Below are 22,367 nucleotides of genomic sequence, written 5' to 3'. Positions count from 1 at the left end.
GCTTTCCACGAAGAAACTCATGTGTGACATGCTCTTTACAGCCAAGGTAGCCTGGGTGGCAATAACCTCCAGCAAAGCAGCGGGTGGGAAGCCAAGGCAGCCACTTCTGTAGCTGCTGCAACAAAATTCACCAGAGCTCATCTCTCGACGTGGAGTAATGTTCTTGGCAGTAGTGGGAATCAGGCTTCCTCTGACTGAAGTGAAAAGTAGCAAGGGACATGATTTTAGATTGTTACTGATTTTGTTTCACTTTCAAAGGCGGCAGATCAAAATTTGAATTCTAATTATGTGCCGTTTTAAAAAGTCACAGCAGCTAACTAATTCCCATCAGTGCTTTCCCTAAGATCAGAAGCAAAGTTGTCACTAAAATATATTTTTTTCAATTCCAAGCCAGTAATATAAGCACAATGACTAAGATGAATCAGTTCTATGGTGCTCTCATTCTGTGTTTAATAATAAAACAAACCTAAAAATTACTAATGCAATCGCAAATCCTGCAGGGTACTGAAAATTGCAGACTGTTGTCTGAGCTTGCACTCTGACCCCAGCTTATGCTTGTCTGCTGAAGCACAGTAAGCACACATGATATTATACAGCAAATAAAACACACATTTAAGCCAATACATTCAGGCAGATAAAACCAATGAAAGGTTTTAGCTCTTCTCAAAAATAATGTGCTTGGTAGAAGACAATCTCTTGAAGCATGTGGAATGTCTGAACATAATACATTTCCATGTTTAGATTTTCAAAACTGCAAAATACAGACATTTATAGGTACGTGTATCAAATGTAAAATAATATTTTTGGAAGGAGCAGACAGTATCTTTTTCTGACACACTGAAGGAGAATAATGTTCATTGTTTATGCATGTGCTAAAGCAGTGGAATTTTACATGGCTAAACTTCACTTCATCAGATGTGTATCAGTTTAAATTAGCTCAAAATCCAACTCAACGTTCATTTTTAGATCACAGTCTTCAGAGGAACTGATTTATCAGGGTGCCTAAATCCAGATGCACTACAAATAAGCCAGGAAAGACAAATAAGCCTCTTGGCATAAAATAAATGAGCCAGGGGGAACAAGAAATGTGAAAAAAGGAACAGCTTAAAGAAAGTAAGAAAAAATCTGCCAGTGGGAAGAATGCACAGTTTCAGATTCCAGACACTACCCCACTTGGATTCCCTCATGTCCCACCTTCCCTCCAGCCCTTCCTTTTTAATTTTTATTCTTTTTTTTTTTTTTTTTTTTACCACTGCCCTCTGGACCACCTTCCCTGCTCGCATGCATCAGCTCTCCAGTTTTGCATTGGCACTCCTTTTTAACCACATCTCTTTAACAAATTTGATAAACCATTTGGAGTGAATGAGAACAGTATGGAAGGCCCAAAAAGCTTTGGGCATGGTCTGAGCAATGGTAGCTGCCTGGGTATGCTTCAAGCTCCCAACAAATACAAAAACCATCACCCCAAGAACAGGATCTTAAAATGAAAGGCAGTTAATGGCAGACCCTTTTCACCCTTCTGTCAGGTATATTGGTTTGCTGATTGTGGAGATGTGAAGACTTTGTAGAAGAGGAAAGTCTGTAAAAGAGGAAAAAGGGAAGGAAAATTGAAATGTTTGTATGATACCAGTCCTGTCCAGAAACAGTGGTCAAGTGTTAGAATAACTAGCCTTTAAGAAATTGGTGACTAAAGGTAAAATACTTCTGGCCAGAGACCAGGTCTTCTTAGCTGGGGAGCAGCCCAACAGAGAGAAATCCTTCTTCCTGCACAAACTTCCCATTAATGGTGGCTAATTAACTTGGTTAAAAATTTAACATATTTGTCAGGTCTGACTCAGTTATTATTCATCATTATTTAAGAGCACAACAGAGTCTCATTTCCATCCATGTTCATGTAGTCTGGCTTGTATAAAGAGGTAAATGAACTCAGAGAAGTTTGATTTCTTAGATCATGCAGAAGAAAGAGTTTTATCAGGTAGCCCTGAGTGTAAGACAGTCAGTGCCACATATATTACCATGATACACGTATTTCATTTTGCTCCTTTTGTTTCCTATCAGACTCCCTAGAGGTCTTAGTTTGTATTCATTCACTCTCTCAAACGTCTTCCCAGATGCTCAAATCCCACTTCTGTTATTGCAGTTTCTTTTAAATTTGTCTGGATCCCTTGTGCAGAGTCAGGACTTTACTGTTCCTTAGCTCAGCATTCTCCTGGCTGGACTCCAGCTCAGGTAATTATATCCAGGGCTCTCTCAGACTTCTCTCCCTGGCTGCATTTGGAGAAGTTATTCTTCCTTTTCTTTCCCAAGCTGCTTTATAACATTGCAGATCCTGGGAACTGATGGGATGTGTATTTTGGAGAGGCTATGCATTATGCATTAGGGGTGAACCAACACCTTCCGCAGCGGGACTGAAAGTACTGACACAGCTTCCTTTCTTTTCCATTTCAATGCTATTTTAAGTGGGCAGTTGTCACACCAAGCAGAAGCTGAAGGACAAAAATTTGGTCCAGATGAATCTGTTGTTGCTATTTGGATGTGGAGACTTCACCCTCTAATTTCCTATTCTGAATCTAGCCTGGATTTGTTCAATAGCTGCTCAGTGGCTTATGTCACTTGAGCCGGTTGTCACAAGATGCTCACAAAAATAGATTCCTCACTTATTGGGAGAAATATCAATACAGAGGCTAAAGAGAGAGCAAGTACTGCTAGAGGTAATGCTGCTACATCAACCAGGAGGCAAATTACAAAGTAAAAGCAGTAGAAAACTTAATTTTGCAATGCCTCTGTTCAATCCAGCAGTTCTGTCTTTCTTATATTTATCCAGTGCTAGGCCAAAGACAGTCCAGGGCATCCTTTCCAATGAAGAGGATTCAAATGGAATCACCAGAGTCTAAAGCATGTAAGAGAGAAAAAAGTATTTTCCTTCTTAACTAAGAAGCATGAACCATAAAGTTAGGCAAATTTCAGAAAGAAAAAGAGTTATATGGTGAAAAACAGGATAAAGAATAGTAATTGATCTGCTTACTAGACATTGCTCATTTCCTGCAGGATATGGACATGAGAACTGGCTGCAAGTACTTATGCAAGCTCATGTAACTGCTCACTGCAGTGCAGTTCTTCCAAGGCAAAGAAAAGGATCTTCACACATCAAACAAGTAAACTCTGATCAATGCTCACTCCCTCACCTTGGAGGAATCTGAGTTGTTGCTATCAGCAGAATTTTAAGCTGTTCCCTAGTCTGGGCAGAACTGCTGCACTCAGAGAAATCTTGGGAAGACAAACTATTCAGAAGAGGTCAGTCTGTGCTCACAAGAAACTTGAGAAATGCTTTCCTAATCAAAACTTGAAGGTTTTACTTTCACCATGGGCCATCTCTCAGGGAAGGATCATCAGAGAGCAGCTTCATCTACATGGCCCCACTTGGAATGGAGATTGGACCAAAATTCCTCCAGTGGACCCTTCATGCCTGCTCTGCATCCACAAGCAAATCCTTCACAGCATGGAAATTCCTACCAAGGAAAAACAATAAAAGAAACATCCATCAGATGCAAAAGTAATATAGACTATATTCAATATATTTTTGTTTTCTTTCCCCCCCAAATCTGCAAGTTTCAAAAGCTGGCAGGTCCAGCTCAGCTTTCATGTTACAAAATACCGTTTATACCCAGTGAGGCCATGACCAAACTTGCTGAATTAAGTTCTCCAGCCTTCACATGACAATGTCCAGCCAGCTGAGATGGTTTCTGCACTTGTCCCAGAAGTGAATAGAGGGGAAGGGAAGAAGCAGAGGTCTGTAGAAGTGTAGATCTGGAAGTTGAACTTAATGCTGCTGCAGAGTCAAGTTGGCACAGCCCCTGTGCAGTTTGGATGACAGGACTTGGCCAGTGCAAAAATAGCTGGCACCAGGTTCACCTTCCTCCCCCTCTGCTAAACAGCCCTTTCATGAAAAAAGAAATCAACCCCACTGTACTCAGTAACATTTTTATCCTCCCTCCCCTGCAGTTCAGGGGTACATGAGCAGTCATAAATCCATATTTAAAGTGCTGTTGACTGCTTTAGAACTTGGGCAGTGAAGGAAATAAAGTAAGCACATAAGCATGTAGCCCCTGCACTGTTAAACATGGCATCTAGTGCTGGGGATAACTGAAAGCATGGTTGACTAAGGAACTAAATAAAACTGTAAAGCACTAGTGTATGATTTATATCACATGGGTTTTTCTGTCATTTCTCTAAGTGGGAACCAGGACTGGGTGCAGGAGATATTTGCACAAGACAACAGGAACAAAAGTATTTTAGGATTCTTACTGCAATCAAAGCACTGGGGACAAGGAAAGAGTGAAGTATACAAACATATTGAGCACTGGAATTCTTATGAATGAGAAATATTCACTCTATAATGGTATCCATGTAGAAGGGATACTGTTGGCTTACATTATACTAGAGATTGACGGTGGTGCAACATAAATAGCTAATGAGCAATGTAATCTGTATTATTTCATGCTTGTTTATTTTCAAGAGGTGATAGAAGAATAAAGCAAATTCTATAGCTTCATAACCTTCAGCATCTGTTTCTTTTTTCTGTTTGAAAACTTTAAACATCAAGCAGGTTTTGGGACCTGCAAGCAGGCAAGTAAAAATTGCTTCCTTATGTCCAACTCAAGATTTTCTTATTAGTCATTATGAGTAAAGATGTCTAATGTAAGAATAGCAACAGTTTAATCTTCCACAGAACCCAAATATGTCAAGTATATTGCTAATATAACCAGGTGAATTTGCATTGAACAGTGATATGGGTTTTATTAAAGAGAAGCAAAGGCACTGCTTCTCTTTATGGAAGCTATGGATCAAATTTTCAGGAGTGCTGCCCATCTTATTCACTGCAGGGTCTTTACACACAGGGCAAGGTCACCATGGTTAATCCTCACCTTATTTTAGTCCTTTAGTAAAAGACCCTCAGACTGCTTCTATGCATTTCTGCAAATGCAGTGACAGTCTCCTGTTCCCAAAATTCATTAGGACAGCTACATATTTTCCTAAAGAAAATGTTGTTTCAGAAACAAAACGAGTGCTTGAACTATTACTTTACCAGAAAGTCCTTTTTTGGCTGCATGACTGCAAACATTTGTAGATGAGTGAAACTGTTTTGAGGCAAACTTAAAAAACAACATAGAAATAACCATTAGCAAGCCAGAGGTGCCTGTGAAGATCATAGAGGATATATTGAGGGATATTAAGAGAGTGCTGAGATTCAGCTGGGAAAGATCAAAGAGAGACAGATAACAGCCAGGGGACATCAGAGTACCATGAAAGTTGCTGAGCATGTAGGAAAATCCTATGTAGTGCTGTGGGACATGAGGGAAGCTGAATAAGATATGTATGTCAAGAAACATCCCAGGGTGATACAGAAAACCAGAGGACACATCACCATGGCAGAGTTGCCTGAGAAGGCCTCACAGTGGTGTGAGATGCAAGCCTCAGGATGATGAGGAAAACCAGAAAAGGTTGAGAATTGCTGGGGACACAAAAACCAGGCAGCTGACATGAGGGAATGTCACTGAATGCAATCACATCCAGAAGAGCTTCAGCTGCTGGGTAGAGCTACAAGGATGTTTGAAATAACAATGTCCCTATTTTGTGGTAAATAACACATAATGCTGGACATCAGGGACCAATAAAGTTAAATGAAGAACAATTAGAAATATGCCAAGGAAAAACAAATCATATCACGAAATAGAAAAAAAAAAAAATTCACTGCTAGAGAGCATAAGGGAGAATCTGGAAAATGCTTTCAGAAAAAAGCTCCCCAGCTTTAGGGACCTTCTTGGAGCAGCTGCTGAGCCTGAAGAAGGTTGTAGCATTTTAGGGAATGAGAGAGCAACTGTAAGGTGCCAGAAACAGTGAGGCAGATTGTGAGCTGAATGACAAATGTGTAAGCTGCTGGCTGCTATAAGGGGCCACAGTGTCAGGAAATGTTGGAGCCTGCTGCACTGCTTCTGGAGGCATCCAGGAAGGATGCAGGTTGAAAGAACACTGCACAGGTTAAATAGCATCAAGAAACATTAGAGAGGACCATGAACACCTTTAAGCCTGTTCAGCAGAGGGATCCAGACTAAAGCAATGAATTTATTGGGGTAGCTAGCTAAGCAAACCAAGGCAAGGGTGTGATCTCCCAAGGACCCAAGATACCAGGAAAAGCTCAGGAAAAAATGCAGATTGCCAGGGGGACTGAAGAATCAGTGACTCAGTTGTGAGATCCTCAGGAAGCACAGGGTAAGGTCACAGACTGAAACAACTCAGATGTCGGGTTCCGCCGTTTTACTAAAACAAAGATGTGACCCAAGATAATCCTGCCTGCTTCTCTTTTGGAGAGCAGCACAGAACCCCTTTCAGTACTGTCTTAAAGCAATGAATGCTTCCTGCTGAACTGCCATACAAGGCCATGTATGGAAAATAGCTATCTCTCCTATGTCATTGTGTGTTTAAACTGGGCCTTGGAAACCACACGAGACCAGGAGAGGAAAATAATCTCTTTGGAACAAGAGAAAATCTTAAAGGGTTGAGTTGTTCTTAGGTCTGTGTGCTGGTGCAGGGAGCCCTTCTGCCTTCCTCAGCACAGTTACAAGCAGGTAAATATCCCCAGTCTTTATAACAAGTTTATAAAATACTGAGAGAAAAGCAGTGCTAGAAATATGTTTTATTCATGCATTCAGCTAACTCCAGAGCACTGGTCCTAAATAGAGTAACATGGCCAATGTATTTATAATTCACGGTGCCAACTGGCTCTGGAGCAATGCCTTGCTGGAGCCTGGGCAGAGCGAGGCCCTCAGCCCCCATCTGGCAACCCAGTTTTACAGAGGAGACACTGTTTGAAAGCTGCTCCTTGCTGCACATCTTCCCTAGGAAATGCCAGTCGGCAGCAGGACTTAAGCAGCACAGCTCCTCCTTCCCTCTAGCACAGCTCAGCCCCAGGAGAGCCATTCTGCAGCCTGGGTTTAGATGGGGAGGTGCAAGGGGGAAGAAGACAAAGAGTTATTTTTTGTCAGATCTGCTGTGGAAGGCTGAAAAGAGCCAGGTTTCCAAACTCTCTCTCCTTTGTTTGCCTTAGGTCCCTCAGTTTCTATATCAGGCTCTGGTTCAGCTTCCATTTGCACTTCCTCATCAACATCGCTAACAATGGTTCCCTCACTGAGGGTATCACTAGGATTATACTTACTGCCAGAATCCTCTGGCACAAAATCACTGTCTGAGTCAGAGCAGAGAAATAATTAACCCTCATGATACTTCTCTGAAGAATGAACAGAATACCTAATAAGATTTATGGGACATCAAACTGATCCTGCTCCTAAGGAGAAAAGCATCCGCTCGCTGAAGCTGTCATTGCCACAAGGAGTGAGGAGGTTCCTGAGTGGGCACAGGAGACATCCTCACCTTAAGGCAACCTGCATTCCCTTAACTGAGTTAGTTACCTTACATGTCCAAACAGCAAACCACTTGTTTACCACTCTGGCCCTGGATTAGATCATGGTTTCATTGCCTAAAAAAAAAAAAAAAAACAAACTATCAGTCAACGGATTCTCAGCTCCTGTGAAACTGGCCAGGCTGAAGGAAAGTAGGGCAAGACTATCTTACCTGAAATTACCAGCATTTGATTTGCAAATGGCCTTCAAAATACTCCTGATCATATTCTTGTTATGTAAGATTAGATTTATCATTCAACCTACAATTCCAGAACTGACATAGAACAGCTGAAAAATTTTCCCCACAGATGGAGAAGAGTGTTGCCCCCCAGAAGAGAAAAAAACACCAAAATAGATACAAATTTGCAGGCCTTTTCTGTTTTCAACTCTAGAGACCAGAGTTTTCCTTCCCTCCAAAAAGTAATCAGCCACTTCAGTAGCAGCCATATGCAAGCAAAACTAATTAACTTCTAGGTCCAGAAGGATCCTCTCCTAAAGCTGGTAGTATGTCTCAGTGGGGTAGGAGAAGGACAGTACAGTCCTAGCTCACTGGGAGGGATCTCTGGAGAAGAGTACATATGATACAGATTTCTGTCTGCAAAAAACTAGTAGTCTGCTAAGATCTGGAAGCCTCAAAATCCTTCCACTTCTGCTGGGAATTTAGTTCAAAGCAGCTGCATGTAAATGCTGCATAGCAAATGCTACACTGGCAAATCTTTCCCATGATTCTTGTTTTTAAATCAGCAAGAATAAACTATACAGAAGAGGAGCTAGCTTTAAGGCAGCCACTTTTTTACCCTGTATTAAACTAAAAGTGAAAACAACCCTAAGGAAAAGAAAGAAAATATTTGAAATATGTATGAGCAACTGCACTGCCCTGCCTCATCTCTTTGTGCAGCGTAAAGGGGACACAGATTGGCTGAATCTCATATACCGAGAGATCTGGCCAGAGATTCATCAGAAAGCATGCAGCTACCATTCCCAGTTCTGTCCCTCCCAGCCAGGAGGGGGTAAGAGGCAGGGAGGCAAAGCAAGAGGCTCAGTAGCAAGGCTGGGAATTGCCCGAAGGCTTGTCATCTTTCTCCAGGCCCTAAAACAGTGAGAGCAGTGAGTATTTCCTCCTCATTCACATCCCTGGCATAAGGGATACCATAACTCTGGTATCTGTGCGACCTATAAACTTCTGCCTCATCTAAAAGAAAAGGGAACTTTGTCAGTAATTCCTGAAGGAGGAAGATCACTTCAACCTTTGACTTACTTACTACTCATTAAGAAAAATGACATCAGTGAAAGTTGCTAATGGAGAGAGAAAAACAGCTCAGCATGAATGCAATGCTTAGGGCACACTGTAAATCTTGTTAGGAGCTACCCCTTCAACATAAAGTTACAGCCATGGCGTGGAATTTATGCAGCTATTCTCCCTGCCCCCACTCCTAAACACCACCTAGATCTCCTTGCATATTTTTAATCTAATCCAAATCTCATGAAAACGCTAACCTTAGAGATTTGAGGTTAAAATTCCTCTGCAGCCCCAAGCCAACTAAAGGGTCAGGTAAATCCTTGCGATCTCCATGACAAGTGTCTTAACAGCAGCACTGTGTTGGAAGTAAGGAAGCCCTTCCCAGCACTGATCCCAGCTCCTGTGTATCTTTATGTGTATCTTATGTGAGCCCAGTACTACACAAGCTCCGGATCAGACACCTCTTAGAGGAAACTGCCATACTGCAGACATCCAAGGAATGTGAGTGCTTGCAGTTGTTCCAGGAACTGGCAACACAAATGTCAAGCATCCATTTTGATGCTAATTCGATCATAATTTGAACCTCTCCCCTCACCAGGGCTCGACCAAGGACAAAGACTTGAACAGGGGAGCTTGAGGAGTTTACAGGGTCATTATTCTGCTGTGCATTCTTGGCCACAGCTGCTCGGCACAAAGTTCTCCTCCTGCTGTAACTCTGGGAAGAGGTATATAGGGAAAGAGCTGCTCCATGGCAGCTTCCCAAGCTGTGCCAGCCAGGCTGCCCAGCGGAGTCCTCCTCTGCCTGCAGCCCAGGGGATGGGAGAAGTGCTAAATCAGATCCACTCCCTCTGCTCAGCCCGTCCTACTTCTTGTGGAAATTGCCACCTCTTGAGATCTGCCTGCAGAGTAGGCTCCTGTGGACACCCCCTCAGCTACTTCAGTCAACCTGGGCCAGACTTAAATGGATCAAGTAGGAGGTTTTTGCTAGCCCAGTTTGATTGAAGTGGGTTGAGGGCTACTTACACACACATTTCTGCAAACACATCCTGAGAGGGCATTAATTCCAGGGAAAAAGCAATGAACGAGTAGCAGGGACTACCAGCTCTTGTACTGCAACAGCTAAATCAAGAGTCCACTCAAATGAGGCTGAGCAGATTCAGAGACAAGCACGAATTTTCTTTGCAAACAGAGAAAGCTACTATTTCCCACCAGCTGCAGGTTGCTGCTCTCACAACAGCACAGGGGGAAGGGGAAGCCTGTTACTCTCACTTGAGAAGTCAGCAGGGTTCACCTGCCAGGAAAATTCAGGTCTTAGCATTACAGCTGCTGTCTCCCTTTCTGCAGGCTGAACCGAGGAGGAGGCAATTTCCATCTGATCCGGGCTCAGACGTGCAGTTCAGTATTAGAAGTGAAGCGAAAAATTCGGAAAGCCCTTCCACCCCAGCTGCAGTTACACAGCTCCAGAGGACTTGGGAAGGTATCACTGCAAGCATCCAATCTCTCTTGCCTCTTCTGGTGCTTTGTACTCCTCGGTTACGTCAGCCATGGCAGCACGAACAGCACAGGTAAAGCAGCCTTAAGTCATGCCTATCAAATAAAAAGCTTTGCTGCTTAAAGATTAATGTAAGAAATCAATGTGCTTGCAGCGTGTGCCAGCAGATGATCTAAGCCTATCTTAAGCAGGCTCAGAAACTTCACGTAATGGTGATACAAAATCTATGAGCAGTTAATGCTCAGAGTGTCTGTCTGCTTCCAGAGCGCTTCAAATGCTGGCTCATGAGCTGGCTACCAGATGTGCTCCTCTTTTCCCTAAAGGCCATCACAGGGACTGCTATTTCATTCTCAAATCTCAACAGCCAGCGTGGTGACAGCAGAGAGGCTGCTCTCTAACATATGTCTCCTGCAAGACAGCACATTCATTTGACTACCTTGTTATGCTGGAGGAACTCAAGTGGCCACTTAACAGGAAGGGATGAATCTTTGCAGCTATCAAAACTGAGCAGCTTAACAAGAACACTGTCAGAACAGCATCCAAAAATGAAAGGGCAGTTACTGTCAAGGCTAGAACCCGGCCATGGGCAGGGATGACTCTTCCCAGAGTAATGGCTATTGCCATCCACATACATACACTTCCTAACAAAGCAAGATTAGACCACATTAAATGACATTGTCTTTTCTGATGGCTAAAGCAAACTAGGAAACAATGCTGCCTCGGGCAAGGTCATCCCTCAAATGTCTGGCAAGCGTAGATCATGGGTGTGCCCTGATCAGGGACGTGTTTGGAGTGTGCTCCTTTCACAGGAGCCGGGGCACTGGGGAAAAGGAACGAGGATAGCAACAGGCACCGGGGTTTCACCCTGCCCTGAAGCTGTGACTCGGCTGTGACAGGCACCAGGACACGGCCCTAGAATCCCACATACAGCCTTAACTGCCAAGTGTCACCAATATTTAATTATCCTGTTAGGACAATGTGAGCCTGAATCACTTTGTCCAAAAGAATAGAAAACTGGCATTGATGTAATTAACCGTGTATGGCTCAACCTGGCAAAACCTTCAGCCAAGCTGTGTAAAACGTAAAATCCCTAGAAAGGAGCCGCGTGCTTTGTGCTCCTTCAGGAGCTGTGGAGTGAAACCTGTGGCTCAGTCTGGCGTGTTGTAACCCATCCAGGAGCACAAACTGCTCCTCACTGCAGGCTCGGTTCTCATGGGCACGGAGACTCAGAAGCCAGTGAGATGTCAAGACCTCGGATCTCAGCGTATTCAAGATTTATCTGCATCCCTATGCACGTAGATGCCCGTTAAAAGGAAAAAATAGCCCCATGTGATTAAAGTCTGCATCAGTACAAATCCCAGGCTGGTTTAGACCATACACACACACAAGAATGGAATGTATAATCACAATGCCTGGGATTCTCCTTAACTTTGCTAAGGGCTGGGTTGAAGCTATTTTGAAAGAAGCAACTATATCTCCTCTAAGCATAAACATTCCTGGCAGTAATAATTGCCTCGTAACTAACTCCTCATTAGCACTCTCTCAGACCTGAATTACTGTGCTGACTTTATGTTGCTCCCGGTCCAAGAACAGGATTATCATCCCGGCACCAAAGTCTGCTCTTAATTATACTGTTACAGATACAAACAGAAAAAAAAAATCCAATGAAATAAATGGAATGACTATGGATTTAGAGCAGCATAACTGAGATCAGTTTTTTCCCATTGTTTCCCATCTAATCCACAATTTAGCATGATAAAACACAGTGTTCTTTCTTTACAAAGCTTCTTTTAGCTGGGAAGGCCAGTTTGTTTTACCCACCAGGAGTATGTCATGGTGACCGATAACTATTTTAATGAATTTCATACTCTTATCTGAATTCCTTATCCAGAGGAGAAAAATAGTTTTGGGGGAAAAAAAAATAATATGGCACCTGCTTTAGATAGAGTAAAAGCATTAATGTGAAGAACAGGAAACCAAATGTCTGACCCTGAGTGATGCTAAGCAGCTGCAACTTCCACAAACTTTGCAGGAGTCGTAAGATCTCTATGGATGATATTTTCAGATCTAATGCTGAGTTTTCTCTACTATTTTTTTTTCAGTTTGTCATTAATGCAAAAGAAAACATTGGATAAAACACCTGAAGAAATCACCACGTGCAATCCAGATGCCTGAACGCAACTCTACGAAGCAGAACTTGCAGTGGCAATGCATGTAGGAGCTTGATCAAAGAGAGATCATTAATCGTGTACATGCAGGTTGGATGAGGGGAAAAGGCCTGAGGAAAAACCACATGAAACGTCTTCATCACACAAGCACTTACATTATTGCTTCATAGCTTTTTACAGCCTTAAATCCAAGCAGAAAAAGGCATTATCTAAGGTGGTCTAGGGAATACAGCAAGGATATACAAAGATGGACTGAGGAAAGGGTAAATGAGGTTTTACAGCATTCCAGATTTTGCTTGCAAGTAATGGAATGGGCCGTTAAGACCGTTGGAATGATTTCTTGCATGGCAGAAAGCAGAAACTCAAGAAAAGAAAGCAAGATAAGTATGTATGTTTTAGCAGAATTCTTACTAACTACTAAATTATTATTGGCTGCATACCAAACACTCCACACAGTGATAAACAACTGTTCATTTTATTTCACTAAACAAAAAGCCCATTGAAGGATTTCTACTATTACTGCACTCACTGGAACTCACTTGAAAAATACAGTTTTGGACATACATCAAATACAACTTACAGCTGAATAGCTGCAGTGGTCTGACTTACTTTCCAGACATGTCAAGAAAATGTTCTGCTCTCCAGGCAAAAGGAGAACAACAGAGCGCAGCAGTGCACTAACTACAGGTATCAGACATTCCCTGGGGCTTTCTCCAAGAAGAGAAATAGCTTCTCTATTTAATTGTGGAGAGTTCAGCAACTGGCCCTGCTTTCAGGAGAACTGGGGGCAGGGGTGGTTTCATATACAGCCCCTCATTTTTGGTAGCAATCCAGCAAAACCAGTAGGAATTCCCATATTCTGTCTCGCCACCAAAAAAGGTACATTTCCAACAGCTGTGTCAGCATAAGTGTCAGCATAACAGTACATAAGGTCACACTGTAAACTAGAAAACCAAATGAATCTCGGTTTAAAAAAAGAGTGTTACTAAAAACAGTGCCACTTTTAATCCCAGCATTGGTTCCATCCCCAGTGCAGTCACAAACAGCTGTGGCAGCACAACGTGGGGCCACAAGTGGTGGTGGCAGTGGCAGGGATGACAAAATCCTTAGGATTGGGAACCAGGAGCACGCTCTGCAGAGCTGTGTGTCACGCTGTATGGAATTGTCATTGTGACACATCCCATTTCCCTCAGAGGCAAGGCCACTTAGGAAATCCCTCCCTCTCCTTCGCCCTGGCTGCTGCAGCTTGTCACCTCCAAAATTGTGCCTATAGAACAGTTTTAGGAGCTGCATCCTAAAAAGGATGGTGGAAATCATCTAGGTTGGGGGTGGAAAAAATACCACAATGGGGTTGTTTTGTAATCTCGCTTTGTTGCATTAGCTCAACTGCAGGGATAATGACTGGGAACTGGCAAGCACCTAAACCACTCCTGCGGCAGAGAGAGAACACAGCTTTATGTAAAGGCTTTACACACACAGGACTGAAAAGCAGAGTTAGTCCCCAACATATTTCATAATTTTATTCTATGCCGTTCAGCCTCCTCCCCAAAGAGCAGCTCTAGCTCAGCAATGCCCCAGCCCCCCTCAGCAAGGCAGAGCAGGGAAGGCAGCGAGGGGCTCCCACACGCCCTTTTTTCTCCACACGAAGCCAACCTCCTGCTTAACGCAGGCCCTTCCAACCTGGGAAGGCCTGGGAATTGCTTCAGCTGGGAGGGCCGGCCGAGCAAACAGAACACCTCAGCTGCACGGCCCTCACCTCCCGCCAGGCTCCCGCTAGCCCACCCGCGTCCCTACATCCCCCGTGGCCTCAGACCGTGAGGTCATGGCGGAGACAGCCCGTACCTGGCCTGGCCGAGCCCTCAGGGGCCAGCCCCAGGCGAAGGGGCGGCGTTCCGCCGGCAGCGGGGCTCGAACCCGCCACCCACAGGCTCCCAGCCCGGGCCGCCAGCCGGTGCCTCTCCTGGAGCGCCCGCCGCCATCCCGCCGCGCCTCCAGGGGTCGCTGTGGCGGGAGTCCCCAGTTACGCGCGCCACGATTGGGCGGTGCTGTCCCGCGGGCCAATGGCAGGCGCCGTCTCAGCCGAGCGCCCGCCCGCACGCCTCCGGCGCCATCTTGCCGCGGCCGCGGGGAGCCGAGCGGGCCCGGCCATGCCGCACTTCCAGGCCTGGGAGGAGTTCACCCGCGCCGCCGAGAAGCTCTACCTCGCCGACCCCATGAAGGTGCGACAGCCCTGGCCGGGAGGGGACGGTGCGCGGCCTGGGCGCGGGAGCGGAGCTCTGGAGGCGGCTCCAGCTGCGCGCTGCTCGGCGGGGGCGGCGGGCGGTGTCGGGCTGGGGGGGTTCGCTGGTGACTGCACGGGGGAGGCGAGAATCACAGAATTGCAGAATCGATTAGGTTGGAAAAGACTTCCGAGATCATCGAGTCCAACCTATGACCGAACACAGCCATGCTACGTAGACCATAGGTAGCGCTGAGTGCCACGTCTAGTTAAATTTTTGAGCACTTGCAGGGATGGTGACACCAGCACCTCTCTGGGCGGCCCTTTCCAAGGTCTAATCACCCCTCCTATGAAGAAATTTCTTTAATGTCCAACGTAGAACTCCCTTAGCACATCTTAAGCCTGTGTGGAGGTGGCATGGGAGAAGAGCCGAACCCCCCAATCACACCCTGCTGTCAGGCAGCTGCAGACAGGGATAAAGTCACTCCAGAGCCTGCTCTCCTCCAGGCTGAGCTCCCCCAGCTCCACTGCCCTTCTCTGGAGTCCCTCCAGCACCTCCGTGTCCTTCTTGAAGTCAGGGGCCCAGAGCTGGACACAGCATTAGAAGTGTGGCCTCACCGGTGTCGATTGGAGGGAAAAGAACCTGCAAGGAAGGGGATTACTCCTTGGTGTTGCAGCTGACCATCCTTTTGTGTGAAACGAGAGGAAGCTATCATTTATAACCCCAACAACAACCCTAGGGAACCGTGTTTCAGGAGGTGTTACTGGCAGCTGGGGTGAACCTCATGAACAGAACTTCAGAGACATTGAGCTCATGCACAGTGTACCTGTGTTTGAGAAACCGAGGTTGAGAGTTCTGCTGAAATGTCAAGAATTCATTTATTTTATGAGTTTATAGCATTTAAGACCTGTCTCATTTGAATTTGTCCTTTCATTAGCTCTTACGTTGCATTGCTGCCTGCAGTGATGTTTCAGACTGGAAGGTGTTTGCATCCTAAAGAATAATTCCTCAAGGACTTAGCTTCTTGGTTTATGACTGTTTCTTATTTCCAGTTACTTTTTTAGGAATATGGTTTATGGAAATATTGAAATTAACCTCAGTGTTCAGAAAAAGCATTATAGTTCACCTAAAAAGCAGCACAAAAATGTGACGAGGATTTCACACCTGAGAAAACTTCAGTAAAAATGGCCTAGTGTTCTTCACCAAAAATAGGGGAACTGGTGAAACCTTCAGAAGATTAAATTAGTATCTGATTACTTAAAGCAGATTAGCATCTGCCTTTTACTTAGCACAGAGACACCATATGCGATTGCTGCTGATAATAAAATTGCCCAGTTTTACCTTCCTAGGGTTCAATTAAATGAAAAAGAAGGGTTATCACTGCAGCAGGGCATTGCTCTTCCCCTTTCCTTAAGGTGCCTCCAAAGGCAATCTCTTCCCATCCACGGCAGTGAACTTGTCTACTTATAGAGGGGTTTATATGGACCCCGTTGTGGTAACACAAGTACCTCCCTGTTAATTTGGCAGAGATTTAGCTTCATTTGTAACTGGGCTTTCTGGGAAGCTGAGGGAAGAGCAACAACTGTGGGAGATGGGTGTGTGTTCTCCAGCCAGGTCCTGAGTGGTCTTGCCTTTTTGAAGAGCAGGTTAATGACACATGGAGTGTGTACCTGCTGCCTGTGGCAGCCTCTCCTGTGCTTTTGGGGCTGCTCAGCAGGGACATGTGCTGTTACACTGCTGCTGTGCTCAGAATGTGGCGGTTTGTTAAACAAAAAGGGTCAATCTGTGGTGAGATCCACTCTGCAAGGGGAATTTCAGATGTGTTTGTAGCGAAGGAGGTTGTTGACCATGATCACAAATCACTGTACAATAAAAACTGTTTGCACTGTGAGTTCAGAATGTTCTCAAAGGCCACCTTGCTTTGTTTGTAGCTCTGATGTTAGCTGAGGCTGCAAACAGAGCCTCTGTGGCTGGTTCTGTGCTCAGGAGGAACCATTCAGTGCTCAGTCACAGAGGATGTGGACTTTTATCAGTGTGGCTTTGAGAACTTTGGTGATTTGAGGGTCCAGAGGGATGGATAGGCTAGAGCTCAGGGCAGGTGTAATTGTGATAACAGTTCAGGGGCTGTAGAAGAACAAATTATGTTGAGCCTACACCACTCAACTGATCCCTTTCAATTCTTCATGTAGAGCTACTCTTTTTGGAAGTGTTTTAAGCCTTCCAGTTGGTTTCTCTGGGGTGTGATATACAGCAAGGGGGTGTCGTCTCAGCATGACTCTCATGGGTTATCCTGCCTGTGTCCAAGGTCTCTGCAGCTGTTGTTGCTGTATTTGCAGGGGTTTTGAACATGCCCAGTGTTAACCTTGCTGGTGCTGCTAGAAAACCAGTCTACAGCGCTAGGCAGGTGTTGGGGGTTGGTTTTGGTTTTTTTTTTTTTTTCCCTCTGTGCCTGTGGAATTTTTCCCATTGACAAGCTCAGAAGCTAGGCTGATGAAACTAGCTGATGGCTAGGTCCTTGAGACAGGGGAGGGAGAACCCCTCTGGTTGTTGGGAGTTTCTCTGGGAGGGACAGAGACACCTTGAGTTTAGATGTAGGTAAAGGAGATTGGGGCAGTTGCTCTCTCTCTCTCCCTCTTGGCTTTGATGGAGGAAGGTCACTGCTAACACGGCTATCCCAACACCAGGAGCTGCCTCTGCTGCTGCTGTTGGACCCTGCACCCCTGCCCTGCCAGGACACCCTGTCATTTCAGCTTGCTGTTTCCAAGCAGCTGCTGGAGCACCGGCCCGACGCTGCCCCAGGGCTGGTGAGGCAAAGCCTCTCCCCATCCCAGCACCGGCCCGACACTGCCCCAGGGCTGGTGAGGCAAAGCCTCTCCCCATCCCAGCACCAGCCCGACGCTGCCCCAGGGCTGGTGAGGCAAAGCCTCTCCCCATCCCAGCACTGGGCCCGACGCTGCCCCAGGGCTGGTGAGGCAAAGCCTCTCCCCATCCTCTCCCGCCCGCGGCACAGCGCCCCCTGCAGGCGCGGGGGAATCACCGCACCCGCCCTGCCCGGCCAGGAGCCACCAGCGCCCCTGCTGGCTGTGACGGGAACTGCACCCAGGGAAAGCGCCCGCGGCCAGAAGGGCTGAGACTGGGTTCTGTTCTGCTGGGGGCTAATGCCACAGCTGCTGCTGTGTGTCTGCCTTGCTGTTCATACTAGAAAATATCTGTTATTCCTACCCCTGTATCTTTCCCTGAGAGCCCCTAAATTTCAATATTATACTGATCAGAAGGTGGAGGTTTGCATTCTCCATTCCAAGGAAGGGCCCTGCCTTCCCTAAGAGACACCTGTCTTTCAAAGCAGGACAGCAGGGAAATGTGGTGGGTCAACTTCCACACTACCTTGGCTATGGGATTACAGCTCCCATACCACCAGAGCTGAGGACTGCCACAAAGTTGCTGAAAACATGGGGCAGTACATAATTGTGATTAAGGGTAGTCTGAATTTGGGCAGATTCCCTTCACTATATTCTGAGAATTGTTAGCTGTAAGTGCTAATTCTTAAAATGTTTGTCATTTCAGGTGCGTGTTGTTCTCAAATACCGACATTGTGATGGGAACCTCTGTATCAAAGTAACAGATGATGTGGCTGTAAGTACAGAGCACATTCCTCCTTCAGAGCTTCTTGTACCACTCACAGACATGTGTTTTGCAGTCAGTCAGCTTGGGAGCTCTTGGACACTGCCTTGAGAGTGTCTGACAGTTTTCTAAAATAGTGTATTTGGCCTTCCCTCAGTGCTGTGTCTGTGATTGACACTGATCAGTTCAGGAGCATTTTCAAACAGGTATTTACTAGTGTGAGTGTGGTCCTTTTTATTTGCTCAGAGTGGTGGAAACTGCCAGCCATAGGTTAAGTCCCTTCTTTGTGATTGTGAGACTGAATGACAGCGATGTTGCAGCTAAGGAGTTGTTTTTCTGCAGTCCAGGGTGAGCCACGGTATTCTGCCCTACTCTTGTCTTCAGACTTGGAGAAGAGTCAAATTTCTTGTTTCCAGGAAAAGTAATCTGGCATTGGAATTTCAAGTGCCTGAAAGGGATGTGAAACTCCAGTAAAGGCACTTGTTGATAGGGTAATAGGGCTTAGCATGGGTGAGATGTTGAGTGTGGGTCACTGATAACAGGAAGTTTAAGGGTAATTCTGTTGAAAACTCCCATAGCTTGGAGTCAGATGATTCACTGAAGTGAACTCTTCTGAGGCATAGGCTGTCTTGCCTGCTTTCAATCACAAAAAGATGTTACACCAGGTGGGGGAAAATGGGGGCTGGTTTAAAGGTTTTGGTTGGGTTGTTTTAGTGTTTGAGGGTTTTTGTTTTTGTTTGTTTGGGTGTTTTTTATTTTAATCAGAAGCTATGTTCCCTATTTAGGGCTGCCTTAGAAAAATAGGTTTTGGTTGGGCTAGGGGTGGGAAAAACTGAATTTTTATTGTCCCTGGCAGTGTAGCATTAAGGACTATGAAAGGCAAAATAAACTTGCTTTCAGAATATAAAGAGTTGGAAGGTAACTTCAGGTTTAAAATCTGGTTCTGTGTTTAGACAACACAGAAAAAAAGAGGACAGCTTTAACAATTTTAACAGCTTTTTGGAGCTAGAAAAAACTAGGATAAATTATGAGTTTCCCTGATTTTGGTATGGGAGGTGTGAGCATTAAGGAGAAGCTTAAAAGTAAACACAGATCTGTTTGTGCTGTGAAACAGGGTGGATGTGCTGGTGCTACCTCCTGGTAACTCATGGACATTTCAATGCTCTCCTTGTTTTGTGTGCTCCAAGCACAAATGCACAGCAGTTACAAACAAGATAAAACCAGCTGAAGTGAAATCTGACACCAGGAACTTTGTCTTGCAGTGTTTGCTGTACAGAACAGACCAGGCACAGGACGTGAAGAAGATCGAGAAATTCCACAGTCAGCTCATGCGACTCATGGTGGCGAAGGAATCCCGCAGTGCTGCCATGGAAACAGACTGAAGTGCTGCGAATAAAATCAGCACTCCGGTCATATTTCACTGGAAGCAAATCTCTTGGATTTGAACGAAAAACTGGGGCAGGAGATGCTTTTATGTACTGAAGTGGACTGATGACAAGTCTGAAGCATTTTCACCCCTCAGACTCCACTTCGAAAATCTAGGAAAATAAGTGCTTTCAATTGAAAGCTTATATTTATTTTTGGGTATTAAGCAACTATTCTTACACATTAGGTATGCTAAGAAGACAAGTAAATATTTGAAATCTGCAATATGTTAGTCTGAATTTGATAGGCCACAGGCATACTTCTGGAAAGTTACTGTAAAATTTCATATGGATTTCATTGTGTTCATACCTTATGCTGGTGTGTTCTCAAAATGAGAGGGTTTATTAACCTAATACTGTGGCATGGTGACTGGGTCTAATAAATATTTACATACATTATATAAATCTGTTGGGTTTAGAATAACAGCTGTTTTCTGAAGTGTTGAAATTGCCAATTTGTATTACCACTGTCACTGGCAGCACTCTAGCTTTTGGTATTGCCCTTAGTCGTAAGATGTGCAACATTATCCTTGATGCAGTTTGTAGAACTCTTACATTGGCTACGTGGTTAAACTCCTGTATTTTAAAAATGGAAATAGAACTTCACTTGAATATCGCTAGAGATCTATGAGAAACTGGGAGAGGTTTTTTCTGCTTGTGCCAATACTGTTACTAAAAAACAGTCTGCGGCTTTTTTACATACTTGAACAATTTTGTCCTAGCAGGGATTCCTTTTCCCATCCTTGCTTCAGGCAGAGTTGAAATATATCAGCAAGAAAAATTCTAGAAGCTCTTACCTGTTATGTTAATAGAAAATATCCAACCAAACATTATCTCGATTCCTTATTCTAGCAGCTTGTTAACTGCCTTTTCAAATGTTATATGTGCAGGTGGATGTCAGCCAAATGAATAAATGGATGAAAACAGCTTAATAAATACTTAAATGCCACTGTCAGAAAGAGACCAATGCTCCTGTAGCTTAGGCGTGTTTCTCACCGTAACCTCTGCTAGGCTGATGGAAGCTTTAATTGTCCCCTGTAAAAAAGCTTTTGTTTGAAAACCCAGTAGCTAAAATTGATGCTTGCTTTCATTAGGTCTTGCATACCTGAAAACAGATGAACGTTTTCATGTAATTAGGCTATTGGTATAACTAGGTCCTTTCAGAACTGAATTTTTGGGTTAAACCACACCACAAAAGTAAAGCAGGACCATACTTGTAGTGGGATTTTTATATAAAGAAAACAATCTACTTAAGTAGCTACCTGCTGCCACTTATATAAAAATAATGGAGCTACTGGGAAGCAGTGGACTTTCCACATCTACTAAAAGCTTGGGAAAAACCCACCAGGCTTGAATATTGCATTAGAGTACCCTTTCAGCTGAACATAGAATGTTGCACGTTGTTGGAAAATATTGCAGTGCTAAATTCCTGGTGACTGCTCGAAATTCTGGTCTGCAACAGTGACTGGTATGTGTGTAACATTTTTGTATTGGCTTTTGAAATATAAATAAAGCCAGAGAGAAGGCTGGTCTCAGTTCATTGTTAAACTTTCATGAGATACTGTAATACTGAAATATTTCTTTGGTGCACCAAATAATTTTCCTAATACTTGCAGAGACTTGGGTGTACTGAGTGGCTGAAAGGCTTCAGCTTTATGCTCCAGTGGGTTTTAGAGGAGGAGCAATTACAGCACTGTACTTTAGAGCAGCAGTTTCCAAGCAAAACAGGCAAGGGAATACATTTCTGCTTTTCTAAATTCAGAAATTATTTCCCTAAAACCCTGGGGAAATAATACTTTTGTAAGGTTATGTGTTGTTAAGCTTGTTCTCCATATACTCAGAAAAAAACTATTGGTTCTGTGAAGTCAGAATGCAAAAGAAAGTATTACAAAGCTGCTGCTTTAAAAAATTGAATGGTATGGAAACTTCTTTAGAAAAACATAGGTGCTTCATAACTTTGTCCTGGAATTTTCAGCCATTTCCATACTGTGTTCATGAGGCAGTAGAGAAGCTCTGAATTCCAAGCTCTGTTTCTTTAATGCCTGTTGTCTTGCTGAGAATATGTGTGCTTATGTACACTGATCACTTCCCTAATAAACATTCACTGAGTTGGTCCATCATGTTGCCAGCTACTTGAATGTGTCCTCTGGTTTGTGATTAAAAAATCAGTTGTGGCTGCTGCAGCAAAGGGGTGCTTACAGTACCTGAATCTCTGCATTGGGCAGCCCAGCTTGCCAGAGACTCCTGATCCAGCCAGGAGCTGATCCCAGTTCCAGGCTGCAAACAGGGCAGGAGCACATGGGCAGCCTGTGCAGTGGCAGACAGGTGGTCTTTGCATAAGTGGAATGATTGAAAAAAATAGGATGCTTTTCCCTGCTGCAGCTAATTTTGTTGCTGCCTGTTAGTTATCTTCAGTATTTGTTGTGTTTTGTGAGAGTAGTTTAATGTAAAGATAGGGGCCTTTTTATTGTTCCAAGAGCTTGGGTTAGTTTATCCATGGAATTTATTCTGTTTCTCTGATGTTCTCACCTCCTGGGTTCCCTGAGTGTTGATCTCAATTCTTCCTTAGTGCAAGGCACTTAGGCTGACTTTGTGTCTGAGCTCTCTCATGTGCAACCTCACCACTTCTGTTCCCAGTTTCAGGGGTTTGAACCCTGAACTGCTCCATGTATAATCCATTGTGGAAATGTATTCTGGAGTGCAGGAAGATTTTAAACTTATCTGTAGAAGTGAGAAGTTTGGTCAC

The 22,367-nt window shown here is 44.4% G+C and overlaps 1 protein-coding gene and 1 long non-coding RNA gene across 3 annotated transcripts; one reads left to right on the top strand and one right to left on the bottom strand.

Moving 5' to 3' along the window:
* Positions 1-433: 433 nt before the first annotated feature.
* On the bottom strand, positions 434-14,279 carry LOC116994808. 2 transcript variants are annotated; one of them, XR_004417578.1, is made up of 3 exons: positions 14,200-14,274; positions 7,467-7,534; positions 434-3,509 (listed from the first exon to the last, which is right to left on the bottom strand). It is a non-coding gene; the product is annotated as an uncharacterized LOC116994808 (long non-coding RNA). The 2 variants fall into 2 exon arrangements; XR_004417579.1 differs by lacking the exon at positions 7,467-7,534 and having other exon boundaries at positions 14,200-14,279.
* A 170-nt stretch (positions 14,280-14,449) lies between these two features.
* On the top strand, positions 14,450-21,738 carry SRP9 (signal recognition particle 9). The gene is made up of 3 exons (XM_033054727.2): positions 14,450-14,576; positions 18,141-18,209; positions 19,460-21,738. The coding sequence occupies exons 1-3, from the start codon at positions 14,505-14,507 to the stop codon at positions 19,577-19,579; spliced, it is 261 nt and encodes an 86-aa protein (XP_032910618.1). The 5' UTR covers positions 14,450-14,504; the 3' UTR covers positions 19,580-21,738.
* The last annotated feature ends 629 nt before the right edge of the window (positions 21,739-22,367 follow it).

This window comes from Catharus ustulatus, chromosome 3, assembly GCF_009819885.2.
Source record: "Catharus ustulatus isolate bCatUst1 chromosome 3, bCatUst1.pri.v2, whole genome shotgun sequence".
Taxonomy (NCBI): Eukaryota; Metazoa; Chordata; class Aves; order Passeriformes; family Turdidae; genus Catharus; species Catharus ustulatus.
Note: the sequence above shows the minus strand (reverse complement) of the source record. Positions and strands in the feature narration are given on the sequence as shown.

Excerpts from the sequence above, each read along its gene's own strand:
- SRP9 (XM_033054727.2), top strand. The coding sequence starts at position 14,505 with ATGCCGCACTTCCAGGCCTGGGAGGAGTTCACCCGCGCCGCCGAGAAG. Across the intron at positions 14,577-18,140 it reads ACCTCGCCGACCCCATGAAG|GTGCGTGTTGTTCTCAAATA; the intron begins GTGCGACAGCCC and ends TTGTCATTTCAG. Across the intron at positions 18,210-19,459 it reads AAGTAACAGATGATGTGGCT|TGTTTGCTGTACAGAACAGA; the intron begins GTAAGTACAGAG and ends TTTGTCTTGCAG.